This window comes from Oncorhynchus gorbuscha, linkage group LG10 (genome assembly GCF_021184085.1).
Source record: "Oncorhynchus gorbuscha isolate QuinsamMale2020 ecotype Even-year linkage group LG10, OgorEven_v1.0, whole genome shotgun sequence".
In the NCBI taxonomy this organism is placed as follows: Eukaryota; Metazoa; Chordata; class Actinopteri; order Salmoniformes; family Salmonidae; genus Oncorhynchus; species Oncorhynchus gorbuscha.
Genome location: NC_060182.1, coordinates 93574238 through 93587029, shown reverse-complemented (window position 1 = coordinate 93587029; position 12792 = coordinate 93574238). Strand labels below are relative to the sequence as shown.

The window sequence follows — 12792 nt, the reverse complement described above, 5'->3', positions numbered from 1 at the left end:
CTTGGTGTTTACATCCTGGGGTTTACATCCTGGTGTTTACATCCTGGTTTTACATCCTGGGGTTTACATCCTGGTGTTTACATCCTGGTGTTTACATCCTGGTGTTTACATCCTGGTTTTTACATCCTGGTTTTTACATCCTGGTGTTTACATCCTGGGGTTTACATCCTGGGGTTTACATCCTGGTGTTTACATCCTTGTGTTTACATCCTGGTGTTTACATCCTGGGGTTTACATCCTGGTGTTTACACCCTGGGTATTACTGCCATCACCACAGCAGCTAGATAACTGTGGTCTACATCCTGTGGTCTACATCCTGGGGTTTACATCCTGGGTATTACTGCATTCACCACAGCAGCTAGATAACTGTGGTCTACATCCTGTGGTCTACATCCTGTGGTCTACATCCTGGGGTTTACATCCTGGGTATTACTGCATTCACCACAGCAGCTAGATAACTGTGGTCTACATCCTGGTGTTTACATCCTGGGTATTACTGCCATCACCACAGCAGCTAGATAACTGTGGTCTACATCCTGGTGTTTACATCCTGGTGTTTACATCCTGGGTATTACTGCATTCACCACAGCAGCTAGATAACTGTGGTCTACATCCTGGTGTTTACATCCTGGGTATTACTGCCATCACCACAGCAGCTAGATAACTGTGGTCTACATCCTGGGGTTTACCCAGGACCTCCTCCATTATCACTGCCATTACGACAGCAGCTAGTTAACTGTTGATGCAAGACCCCAAGCCAAACATGTTGATTAGCAGGTTTGTTCATAGATCCACAGTCATCATTGACTCCCTAATGGATTCCAATGAAAACCTTGTAGACTGAGATAGGACACTGTTATCCAAAGGTGAATGTCTTTCAACTGCATTGTTCTCATGATGTACAGCATGTGTCATAGCAGTCAAGTTGGGAACCTACTATGTCAAATTCCCGAGTTTCACGAGTTGAAATAAAAGATCACAGAAATGTTTCATTCGCACAAAAAAAAACATACCTCCTTTGCCAAAATAAAATAATCCATCCACCTGACAGGTGTGGCATATCAATAATATTATTAAAAAGCATGATCATTACACAGGTGCACCTGGTGCTGGGGACAATAGAAGGCCACTCTAAGAGGTGCAGTTTTGTCACCAACACAATGCCACAGATGTCTCAAGTTTTGAGGGAGTGTGCAACTGGCACGCTGACAGCAGAAATCTCCACCAGAGCTGTTGTCAAAGAATTGAATGTTAATTTCTCTACCATAAGCCACCTCCAATTTTGTTTTAGAGAATTTGGCAGTACGTCCAACCGGCCTCATAACCACAGACCACATGTAACCACACCAGCCCAGGACCTCCACATCCGGCTTCTCCACCTGCGGGATCGTCTGAGACCAGCCACCTGGACAGCTGATGAAACTGGGGTTTAGCACAACCGAAGAATTTCTGCACAAACTGTCAGAAACAGTCTCAGGGAAGCTCATCTGTGAGCTCGTCGTCCTCACCAGGGTCTTGACGTGACTGTAGTTCGGTGTCGTAACCGACTTCAGTGGGCAAATGCTCACCTTCGATGGGCACCTTCCTGGCACGTTGGAGAAGTGGGCTCTTCATGGATGAATCCCAGTTTCACCGGTACCGGGCAAATGGCAGACAGTGTGTATTGCGTCGTGTCGGCGAGAGGTTTGCTGATGTCAACATTGTGAACAGAGTGCCCCATGGTGTAGGTGGGGTTATGGTGTGGGCAGGCATAAACTACGGACAACGAACACAATTGCATTTTGTCGATGGCAATTTGAATGCAATTGGAATTTTGAGATACCGTGACGAGATCCTGAGGCCCATTGTCGTGCCATTCACCTGCCGCCATCACCTCATGTTTCAGCATGATAATGCACCGCCCCATGTCGCAAGGATCTGTACACCATTCCTGGAAGCTGAAAATGTCCCAGTTCTTCCATGGCCTGCATACTCACCAGACATGTCACCCGTTTATCTCTGGATTGACGTGTACAACAGTGTGTTCCAGTTCCTGCCAATATCCAGCAACTTCACACAGCCATTGAAGAGGAGGGGGACAACGTCCCACAGGCCACAATCAACAGCCTGATCAACTCTATTAGATGGAGATGTGTCGTGCTGCATGAGGCAAATGGTCACACCAAATACTGACTGGTTTTTCCTGATCCACACCTCCCTACCTTTTATTTTTTAAAGGCATCTGTGACCAACAGTCTGCATGTCTGTATTCCCAGTAATGTGAAAGCCATAGATTAGGGCCTAATTTATTTATTTAAATTGACACATTTTATTTTAAAATGTTTGTTATAAGTGTATTTTGGAATGTAAACCAGAAATATGAATCACTGTTGATCCATCCTGTTCTGATCTAATCAGATGAATGTCACGGAGGACAGAAACATGCAGCTGTGCCATAGTTCTGCAGTGGACTCCTCATGCTATTAAAACATGCAGCTGTGCCATAGTTCTGCAGTGGACTCCTCATGCTATTAAAACATGTAGCTGTTACATAGTTCTGCAGTGGACTCCTCATGCTATAAAAACATGTAGCTGTTACATAGTTCTGCAGTGGACTCCTCATGCTATTAAAACATGCAGCTGTGCCATAGTTCTGCAGTGGACTCCTCATTCTATTAAAACATGTAGCTGTGACATAGTTCTGCAGTGGACTCCTCATGCTATTAAAACATGTAGCTGTGCCATAGTTCTGCAGTGGACTCCTCATGCTATTAAAACATGTAGCTGTGACATAGTTCTGCAGTGGACTCCTCATGCTATTAAAACATGCAGCTGTGACATAGTTCTGCAGTGGACTCCTCATGCTATTAAAACATGCAGCTGTGCCATAGTTCTGCAGTGGACTCCTCATGCTATTAAAACATGCAGCTGTGCCATAGTTCTGCAGTGGACTCCTCATGCTATTAAAACATGTAGCTGTGCCATAGTTCTGCAGTGGACTCCTCATGCTATTAAAACATGTAGCTGTGCCATAGTTCTGCAGTGGACTCCTCATGCTATTAAAACATGCAGCTGTGACATAGTTCTGCAGTGGACTCCTCATGCTATTAAAACATGCAGCTGTTACATAGTTCTGCAGTGGACTCCTCATGCTATTAAAACATGTAGCTGTGCCATAGTTCTGCAGTGGACTCCTCATGCTATTAAAACATGCAGCTGTGCCATAGTTCTGCAGTGGACTCCTCATGCTATTAAAACATGCAGAAATACAGAGATGATGAGAAGAAAAAATAAAAAGCTTGGGTAAAAACACAGTCCTCTGCTCTGTCCAACTCCCAAACTAATTTCACCCAGAAATACACTGGGTACGACATCTCTCCTTAAGCTCTTCTCCTTCTTTTCCCTCTCCCCTCTTTGCTCCTCCTCCACTCTCATCCCAATGTCGGTCAAGTGTTCCAGACCAGACTAGGGAGTTTCTCTGGTCTCCACAGGTAAATCGTGGGAAAGTCATTGGTTGGACACACTCCAGGTGGACGGGGGGGATCAGATTCAGCTGGTTGGATGGCAGCGGTAGGTACAGTTGTCCAGCCAGGGGTCTTGCTCAGCCCCGCCCGAGAGTTCAGGTTCCAGACACTCTGTGATCTTGGAAATCAAGGCTGTTTACTAAAATGTTGGTGAGTGAGAACTATCATAGTTTTAGTAAGTGAGACAGTTGTTTTGCTGTTTATATTTTTTATTTGTCCTCTATTTAACTTGGCAAGTCAGTTAAGAACAAATTCTTATTTACAATGACGGCCTACCCCGGGCCAAACTCTAACGACGTTGGGACAATTGTGCGCCACCCTATGGGACTCCCAATCACGGCCGGTTGTGATAAAGCCTGGAATCGAATCGGGGTCTGTTCCACTACATGCCCTTCTAATGCGTGGTGCTGTGAGCCACTGATCTGCTGTGTTTCTCCTCAGCCTCAGGTAGCAGCAGGTGGCTTCTAGGTTTTAGGACAACAAGCTGGCATGCTCTACTACCACAGACAGAAAGCCCAATCACAGGGGCTATAAAGCTGAGAGTGGGAATGGATGGAAATGAGCTGACATTCTGCTCATTTTCTCATCGATGAAATATCTGATCTCAATACATTTTTCTGCTTCCTAAACTAGAATGTATTACAAAGAGACTCGGTTTTATAGACCTGACTCTTTGCCAAAGTGGTCAAATATTGCTTTGTTTAGTAGGAGTGCAAGGTCGAATTGAGTTAGTTCACACACAAAACAAGCCAAAAGGATATAACTAGCTCATGTTTGGCTTTACCAAACTCCTTGCTTGTTCTACCCAATATGCTTAATTTACTCCCACTGTAAAACGACACAGATGAACTATTTGGGTTATAAATCATAGACGAGAGTGCAGATCTATCGCCCTCTATCGGTTTAGTCATAATAATAAGGAAGACTTCGTGGCTGTGGTAACTAGTGAAGACCGCAGTCAAGCTAACAACAACAGATCAAACAGGTTTAAAATATGTTCACATCGAATGAACTCACTACGAATAACTTCAACAGCGGAGAAAATTGAGGTCTGTTGCTAGTTATATGTTATTACAATCTGTGTAGTATGTTGTGCAGCTAAATCAGCTAGCCTAGTGTAGTTATTTAGGCTGATTTGATAGCAATGCTAACTAGGCTAGCTAGCTAACGTCGATAACACGTCGTTGTTTAGCTAGCTGCTTTGCTCTCGCTTTCAACAACTAGTTCAGCTATTGACAACTAGAAATACGACGTTGCTTTCCATTTTTTTGTGCATTTTATGTGTCTTTTCAGTGAAACTACAAAGACACTTCCGGGTTTAGTTGGCACTGAGAAGATACCAGTTCGCGTTAACTAGTTGGTAAACAAGACGAGACTTGGAAGGCCTCGCGATACTACTACTACTAGTTAACTTGTTAGCTATGGGTGTTGTTCGGTTGGTTAACTAGCTGGACCCAACACTAGCAGACATGCCGTGTTGTTGTCAGTAGCTGACAGTTAAGCTAAGTTAGTGCGAGGTTGGGGTTACTAAACTTGTCACCGTTTATTGTACTATCCTAGATATTTTCTGCAGGAGTGTCCAGTGACTAACTACTAACTAGTGAACTACATATTATGATGCCATGGAGGATAGGAAGCTGAAGAGAAAGATTTCCAGGCCCTCCACCAACCAGGCCCCTGCCCCACCAACCAGCACCCGGAAGAACAACGCCTCGGGACGGCATCTGGGCTTCAGCCACATGGGTACACACTCCAGCCAGAAGGGGAAGAGCCGCAGGTAAGAACCATAATCATCTGGATGACTTGAACTGCTTTGAGGTGAAGTTCTTAATTTGCTTGTGTGTGTGTCAGGGGTGTGAAGGCCAGACCGCAGCAGGCTTCAGGCAGTAAGGCAGGCCAGAGTCAGGCGGACCCCATCCAACACTCCTTCCTGACGGACGTCTCCGATGTGCAGGAGATGGAGAAAGGACTGCTGAGCCTTCTCAATGACTTCCACAATGGAAAACTACAGGCCTTTGGTGAGACCAGGGTTCCAGTGGATAAAAGTGTCTGCTGTTGAAAGAGCATATTACCTGTGTGTTAGTATGCAGGTGAAGTTTTACATGAACACTATCTATAACCACTCTTTTTAACCCCCCCCCTCCTCTCGCCCCCCCTCTCGCTCCCTCTTCCCCCCCCCCTCTCGCTCCCTCTCCCCCCTCTCGCTCCCTCTTCCCCCCCTCTCGCTCCCTCTTCCCCCTCCTCTCGCTCCCTCTTCCCCTCCTCTCGCTCCCTCTTCCCCCTCCTCTCGCTCCCTCTTCCCCCTCCTCTCGCTCCCCCCCTCTTCCCCCTCCTCTCCTCTCGCTCCCTCTTCCCCCCCCTCCTCTCGCTCCCTCTCCCCCCCCCTCTCGCTCCCTCTCCCCCCCTCCTCCCTCTCCCCCTTCCCCCCCCCTCTCGCTCCCTCTTCCCCCCTCTCGCTCCCTCTTCCCCCCTCTCGCTCCCTCTTCCCCCTCTCGCTCCCTCTTCCCCCCTCTCGCTCCCCCCCTCGCTCACACTCCCCCCCTCGCTCCCTCCCCCCCTCGCTCCCTCTTCCCCCCCTCTCGCTCCCCTCTTCCCCCCTCTCGCTCCCTCTTCCCCCCCTCTCGCTCCCTCTTTCCCCCTCTCGCTCCCTCTTCCCCCCTCTCGCTCCCTCTTCCCCCCTCTCTCGCTCCCTCTTCCCCCCTCTCGCTCCCTCTTTCCCCCCTCTCGCTCCCTCTTCCCCCCCTCTCGCTCCCTCTTCCCCCCTCTCGCTCCCTCTTCCCCCCTCTCGCTCCCTCTTCCCCCCCCTCTCGCTCCCTCTCTCTCCCCTGCCCCTCTCCCTCTAGGTAATGAGTGTTCTATAGATCAGATGGAACATGTGAGAGAGATGCAGGAGAAGTTGGCTCGGCTGCACTTTGACCTTTATGGGGAGGTGGACGAGATGCCTGAGGACCAACGGAAGACCGCCTGCGACTCCAACATGGACAAACTACTGCTCAACGTAAGATCTGGCAATAGGTTTGGTTAATGTTCAGTGCCTTGCAAGTATTCAGACCGCTTTGTGTTACAAAGTGGGGTTTTTACAATGGATTTAATTGTCAGCTTTTGTCAACAATCTACTTAAATTACTCTGTCAAAGTGAAAGAATATTTTTTTTAAAGATAAATAAGAAATTATAACAGAAATCCTGTCGTTCCATAACGATTCAGCACCTTTGTTTAGGCAAGCCTACATTAGTTCAGGACAGAAATGTGGCTTAACAAATCACATAAGTTACATGGACTCACTGTGTGAAATAAGAGGTTGACATGATTTTTGAATGTCTGTCCCCCATACATGATTTTTGAATGACCATACATACATTCCTCATGTACATACCCATACATACATACATACATACATACCACTAGGCATACATACATACATACATCATCCCTCAGGCAAGTATTGAATTTCAAGAATGACCACTCCTTCCTTTGTCCCCCATACATGCATACATGCATACATGCATACATACATACATACATACATACATACATACATACATACATACATACATACATACATACATACATACATACATACATACATACATACATACATACATACATACATACATACATACATACATACATACATACCACTAGGCATACATACATACATCATCCCTCAGGCAAGTATTGAATTTCAAGAACAGATTCATCTATAAAGACCAGGGAGCTTTTTGAAAAGCCTCATAAAGAAAGGACAGTGATTGGTCGATGGGTAACAATAACACGAGACATTGAATATCTCTTTTTGAAAGCATGATCAAGTTAATAATTATGCTGCGGATGATGTATTAAACCAGACACACACAGATTTTTTAATATGTTTTTATTTGACCTTTATTTAACTAGGCAAGTCCGTTAAGAACAAATTCTTATTTTGAATGACGGGGTTAACTGCCTGTTCAGCCACATGAGGTCTAGCATTGTCTTGCATTAGGAGGAACCCAGGGCCAACCGCACCAGCATATGGTCTCACAAGGGGTCTGAGGATCTTATCTCAGTACCTAATGGCAGTCAGGCTACCTCTGGCGAGCACATGGAGGGCTGTGCGGCCCCCCAAAGAAATGCCACCCCGCACCATGACTGACCCACCGCCAAACCGGTCATGCTGGAGGATGTTGCAGGCAGCAGAACGTTCTCCACGGCGTCTCCAGATTGTCACGTCTGTCACATGTGCTCAGTGTGAACCTGCTTTCCTCTGTGAAGAGCACAGGGCGCCAGTGGCGAATTTGCCAATCTTGGTCTTCTCTGGCAAATACCAAACGTCCTGCATGGTGTTGGGCTGTAAGCACAACCCCCACCTGTGGACGTCGGGCCCTCATACCACCCTCATGGAGCCTGTTTCTGACCGTTTGAGCAGACACATGCACATTTGTGGCCTGCTGGAGGTCATTTTGCAGGGCTCTGGCAGTGCTCCTCCTTGCACAAAGGCGGAGGTAGCGGTCCTGCTGCTGGGTTGTTGCCCTCCTACGGCCTCCTGATTTCACAAAGTGTGATTGACTTGGAGTTACATTGTGTTGTTTAAGTGTTCCCTTTATTTTTTTGAGCAGTATATATATATATATATATATATATAAATATAAATTCTCTCTCTCTTATGCACCTGTCAATGTTTGTCTATGGACTAACCCCCTAATTTGAAGGGGGTGTCCACATACACTATCTATATATAAAGTTTCCCCATCTACCGTTGTGAATTCCCCATCTACCGTTGTGAATGTCAGACTGTGTGAGGCACATCACTCTGCAGGTTGCACATGGTGAGATTGTTGACTCCTAAATTGATAGTGCAGTTTGTTTGGCTGATTTCTACAGCTAACTAGCTACTTTACATGCTCATATTGGCTTTGATATTATTGTGTGTAGCAATGTTTGTTTGCTAGCTAGCTAGCCAGCCAGATAGCCCATAGAGAGAGCATTGCATTGAGAGAAGAGTGGCCAAGTTACAGTTTCGACTTAAATCAGCTTGAAAGTCTGTTAAGACTTAAACAGCCATCTAGCCATGATCCCCAACATCTTGACAGAGCTTGAATCATTTTTTAAAAAGAATATTGTCCAAATATTGTACAATCCAGGTGGGCAACGCTCTTATATAATTTACCCGCGAAAAAAAACTCCCAGCTGTAATTGATGCTAAAGGTGATCCTAACGTGTATTGAGTCAAGGAGCTGAATACCTTGGCAAACTTTTTAAAACGTTTTTTTTTATTTTTTTTTATGTTTAGTGTTTTGTATAGATTGTTGACAAAAAAACAACTATAAATCCATTTTAACCCCACTTTCTAACACAACAAAATGCGAAGAAATCCAAGGGGCTGAATACTTTTGCAAGAGACCATATATTTTTGGACGATTCCACTCGTCATATTTATTTTGTTTATTGGAAAGAAAGAGGAGAGTGCTGAAATAGCAGTGGGATGGATTCCAGCCCACGCTGAAATAGCAGTGGGATGGATTCTAGCCCACGCTGAAATAGCAGTGGGATGGATTCTAGCCCACGCTGAAATAGCAGTGGGATGGATTCTAGCCCACGCTGAAATAGCAGTGGGATGGATTCTAGCCCACGCTGAAATAGCAGTGGGATGGATTCTAGCCCACGCTGAAATAGCAGTGGGATGGATTCTAGCCCACGCTGAAATAGCAGTGGGATGGATTCCAGCCCACGCTGAAATAGCAGTGGGATGGATTCCAGCCCACGCTGAAATAGCAGTGGGATGGATTCTAGCCCACGCTGAAATAGCAGTGGGATGGATTCTAGCCCACGCTGAAATAGCAGTGGGATGGATTCTAGCCCACGCTGAAATAGCAGTGGGATGGAGCCCACGCTGAAATAGCAGTGGGATGGATTCTAGCCCACGCTGAAATAGCAGTGGGATGGATTCTAGCCCACGCTGAAATAGCAGTGGGATGGATTCTGAAATAGCAGTGGGAGCCCACGCTGAAATAGCAGTGGGATGGATTCTAGCCCACGCTGAAATAGCAGTGGGATGGATTCTAGCCCACGCTGAAATAGCAGTGGGATGGATTCTAGCCCACGCTGAAATAGCAGTGGGATGGATTCCAGCCCACGCTGAAATAGCAGTGGGATGGATTCTAGCCCACGCTGAAATAGCAGTGAGATGGATTCTAGCCCACGCTGAAATAGCAGTGGGATGGATTCCAGCCCACGCTGAAATAGCAGTGAGATGGATTCTAGCCCACGCTGAAATAGCAGTGGGATGGATTCCAGCCCACGCTGAAATAGCAGTGGGATGGATTCTAGCCCACGCTGAAATAGCAGTGGGATGGATTCTAGCCCACGCTGAAATAGCAGTGGGATGGATTCTAGCCCACGCTGAAATAGCAGTGGGATGGATTCTAGCCCACGCTGAAATAGCAGTGGGATGGATTCCAGCCCACGCTGAAATAGCAGTGGGATGGATTCTAGCCCACGCTGAAATAGCAGTGGGATGGATTCTAGCCCACGCTGAAATAGCAGTGGGATGGATTCTAGCCCACGCTGAAATAGCAGTGGGATGGATTCTAGCCCACGCTGAAATAGCAGTGGGATGGATTCTAGCCCACGCTGAAATAGCAGTGGGATGGATTCTAGCCCACGCTGAAATAGCAGTGGGATGGATTCTAGCCCACGCTGAAATAGCAGTGGGATGGATTCTAGCCCACGCTGAAATAGCAGTGGGATGGATTCTAGCCCACGCTGAAATAGCAGTGGGATGGATTCTAGCCCACGCTGAAATAGCAGTGGGATGGATTCTAGCCCACGCTGAAATAGCAGTGGGATGGATTCTAGCCCACGCTGAAATAGCAGTGGGATGGATTCTAGCCCACGCTGAAATAGCAGTGGGATGGATTCTAGCCCACGCTGAAATAGCAGTGGGATGGATTCTAGCCCACGCTGAAATAGCAGTGGGATGGATTCTAACCCACGCTGAAATAGCAGTGGGATGGATTCTAGCCCACGCTGAAATAGCAGTGGGATGGATTCTAACCCATGCTGAAATAGCAGTGGGATGGATTCTGACCCACGCTACAGGGGTAGATGTGGATTCTGACCCACGCTACAGGGGTAGATGTGGATTCTGACCCACGCTACAGGGGTAGATGTGGATTCTGACCCACGCTACAGGGGTAGATGTGGATTCTGACCCATGCTACAGGGGTAGATGTGGATTCTGACCCACGCTACAGGGGTAGATGTGGATTCTGACCCACGCTACAGGGGTAGATGTGGATTCTGACCCACGCTACAGGGGTAGATGTGGATTCTGACCCATGCTACAGGGGTAGATGTGGATTCTGACCCACGCTACAGGGGTAGATGTGGATTCTGACCCACGCTACAGGGGTAGATGTGGATTCTGACCCACGCTACAGGGGTAGATGTGGATTCTGACCCACGCTACAGTGGCTTAGATCACCGTAAAAGTAGAATCGGCTAAATTACGTTGCCACGAGCAGCGCTGCAAGATATTGATATGACTGAGATGAGACTTCAGTGAGACACACACTGCATCTCGTGGTTGGCTTCACTCTGTTCACCGCGTGGTAACCAGGACACCAAAACAAGATGAGAAGTTGAGCCTCGCGCTTCAACGCTCTTAGTTGTTGTGGAATTTGACCCACTTGGCTGTTTACTACTTTCTGCATCTGCGTCAAATCGCAGAGTCTACCTTTTTTAAGTGTTTGTTGGATCTTCTGTTAACACTGTGAAACACTGTGAAAGTACTTGGTAGCAGTCTGGGCCCTAAGATCCCAACACACAGGGCCTCCCTCAGCGTGCCAAACAGGGATTTCTCCGTTTTCACAAGGCCAAAGTTAGGCCTAATCTCCAGATCGAAGCCTTCTCATGTGAGAACAAAGACACACACACACACACACACACACACACACACACACACACACACACACACACACACACACACACACACACACACACACACACACACACACACACACACACACACACACACACACACACACACCTCATGCTCTGTGTATGTATCTTGGCTCAATGTAATGAAACATCTCTGTCCCTCTCTACAGCTAGAGGAACTGAGTTCATCAATGTATCCTTTTAGAAGACTTGTGTGGACAGGGTTGGTGTGTGTGTGGGGGGGGGCTGAGAGCAGAGTGAGTGAGATGTGTGTGTGTGTGAGTGAGTGTGTGTGTGTGGGGGGGGCTCAGAGCAGAGTGAGAGGTGTGTGTCGGGGGGGGGGGGGCTCAGAGCAGAGTGAGGTGTGTGTCGGGGGGGGGGGGGGGGGCTCAGAGCAGAGTGAGGTGTGTGTGTGTGGGGGGGGGGCTCAGAGCAGAGTGAGTGAGGTGTGTGTGTGTGTGTGTGGGAGGGGAGCTCAGAGCAGAGTGAGTGAGGTGTGTGTGTGTGGGAGGGGGGCTCAGAGCAGAGTGAGTGAGATGTGTGTGGGGGGGCTCAGAGCAGAGTGAGTGAGGTGTGTGTGTGTGTGTGGGAGGGGGGGCTCAGAGCAGAGTGAGTGAGGTGTGTGTGGGAGGGGGGGGGATCTGAGTGAGTGAGGTGTGTGTGTGTGGGAGGGGGGCTCAGAGCAGAGTGAGTGAGGTGTGTGTGGGAGGGGGCTCAGAGCGGAGTGAGTGAGGTGTGTGTGTGGGGGGGGCTGAGAGCAGAGTGAGTGAGGTGTTTGTGGGGGGGGCTGAGAGCAGAGTGAGTGAGGTGTGTGTTTCAGCTGTTCTCCTTGACTCCAATCTCCTCTCCACAAGTCAGAAGCTGAATCTGGCAGACAGCCAGGAGATACCCAGGACAGCCAGCATTTAAGTCGGTCTGCAGTCAAGTCTCATCTCCTTGTCTCCTAACCACCTCTCTTTATTTGATTTCCTTATCCCCTAAATTCATTTCCTTATATGCCTCCCCTCTTCTCCTCTACCCTGCCCTCTCCCGTCCCCTCTTCTCCTCTACCCTGCCCTCTCCCGTCCCCTCTTCTTCTCTACCGTCCCCCCCTCTCCTCTACCCTGCCCTCTCCTGTCCCCTCTTCTCCTCTACCCTGCCCTCTCCCGTCCCCTCTTCTTCTCTATCGTCCCCCCTCTCCTCTACCCTGCCCTCTCCTGTCCCCTCTTCTCCTCTACCCTGCCCTCTCCCGTCCCCTCTTCTTCTCTACCGTCCCCCCTCTCCTCTACCCTGCCCTCTCCCGTCCCCTCTTCTCCTCTCCTCCACTCCTCCACTCTCCCCTCTCCCGTCCCCTCTTCTCCTCTACCGTCCCCCCTCACTTCTCTTCTCCT

The 12792-nt window shown here is 48.2% G+C and overlaps 1 protein-coding gene across 2 annotated transcripts; it reads left to right on the top strand.

The window, feature by feature from the left end:
- The first annotated feature begins 4412 nt into the window (after window positions 1-4412).
- Window positions 4413-12507, top strand: ccdc28a (coiled-coil domain containing 28A). 2 transcript variants are annotated; one of them, XM_046364661.1, is made up of 6 exons: window positions 4413-4552; window positions 5064-5280; window positions 5355-5521; window positions 6347-6501; window positions 11593-11615; window positions 12281-12507. In XM_046364661.1, the coding sequence occupies exons 2-6, from the start codon at window positions 5126-5128 to the stop codon at window positions 12285-12287; spliced, it is 507 nt and encodes a 168-aa protein (XP_046220617.1). In that variant the 5' UTR covers window positions 4413-4552; window positions 5064-5125; the 3' UTR covers window positions 12288-12507. The 2 variants fall into 2 exon arrangements, with proteins under 2 accessions (XP_046220617.1, XP_046220615.1); XM_046364659.1 differs by having other exon boundaries at window positions 12277-12507.
- Window positions 12508-12792: the final 285 nt, after the last annotated feature.

Coding starts and splice junctions, on each gene's coding strand:
- ccdc28a (XM_046364659.1), top strand. CDS start 5,126: ATGGAGGATAGGAAGCTGAAGAGAAAGATTTCCAGGCCCTCCACCAAC. Junction 5,522..6,346: donor TGGAAAACTACAGGCCTTTG/GTGAGACCAGGG, acceptor CTCTCCCTCTAG/GTAATGAGTGTTCTATAGAT. Junction 11,616..12,276: donor GAGGAACTGAGTTCATCAAT/GTATCCTTTTAG, acceptor CCTCTCCACAAG/TCAGAAGCTGAATCTGGCAG.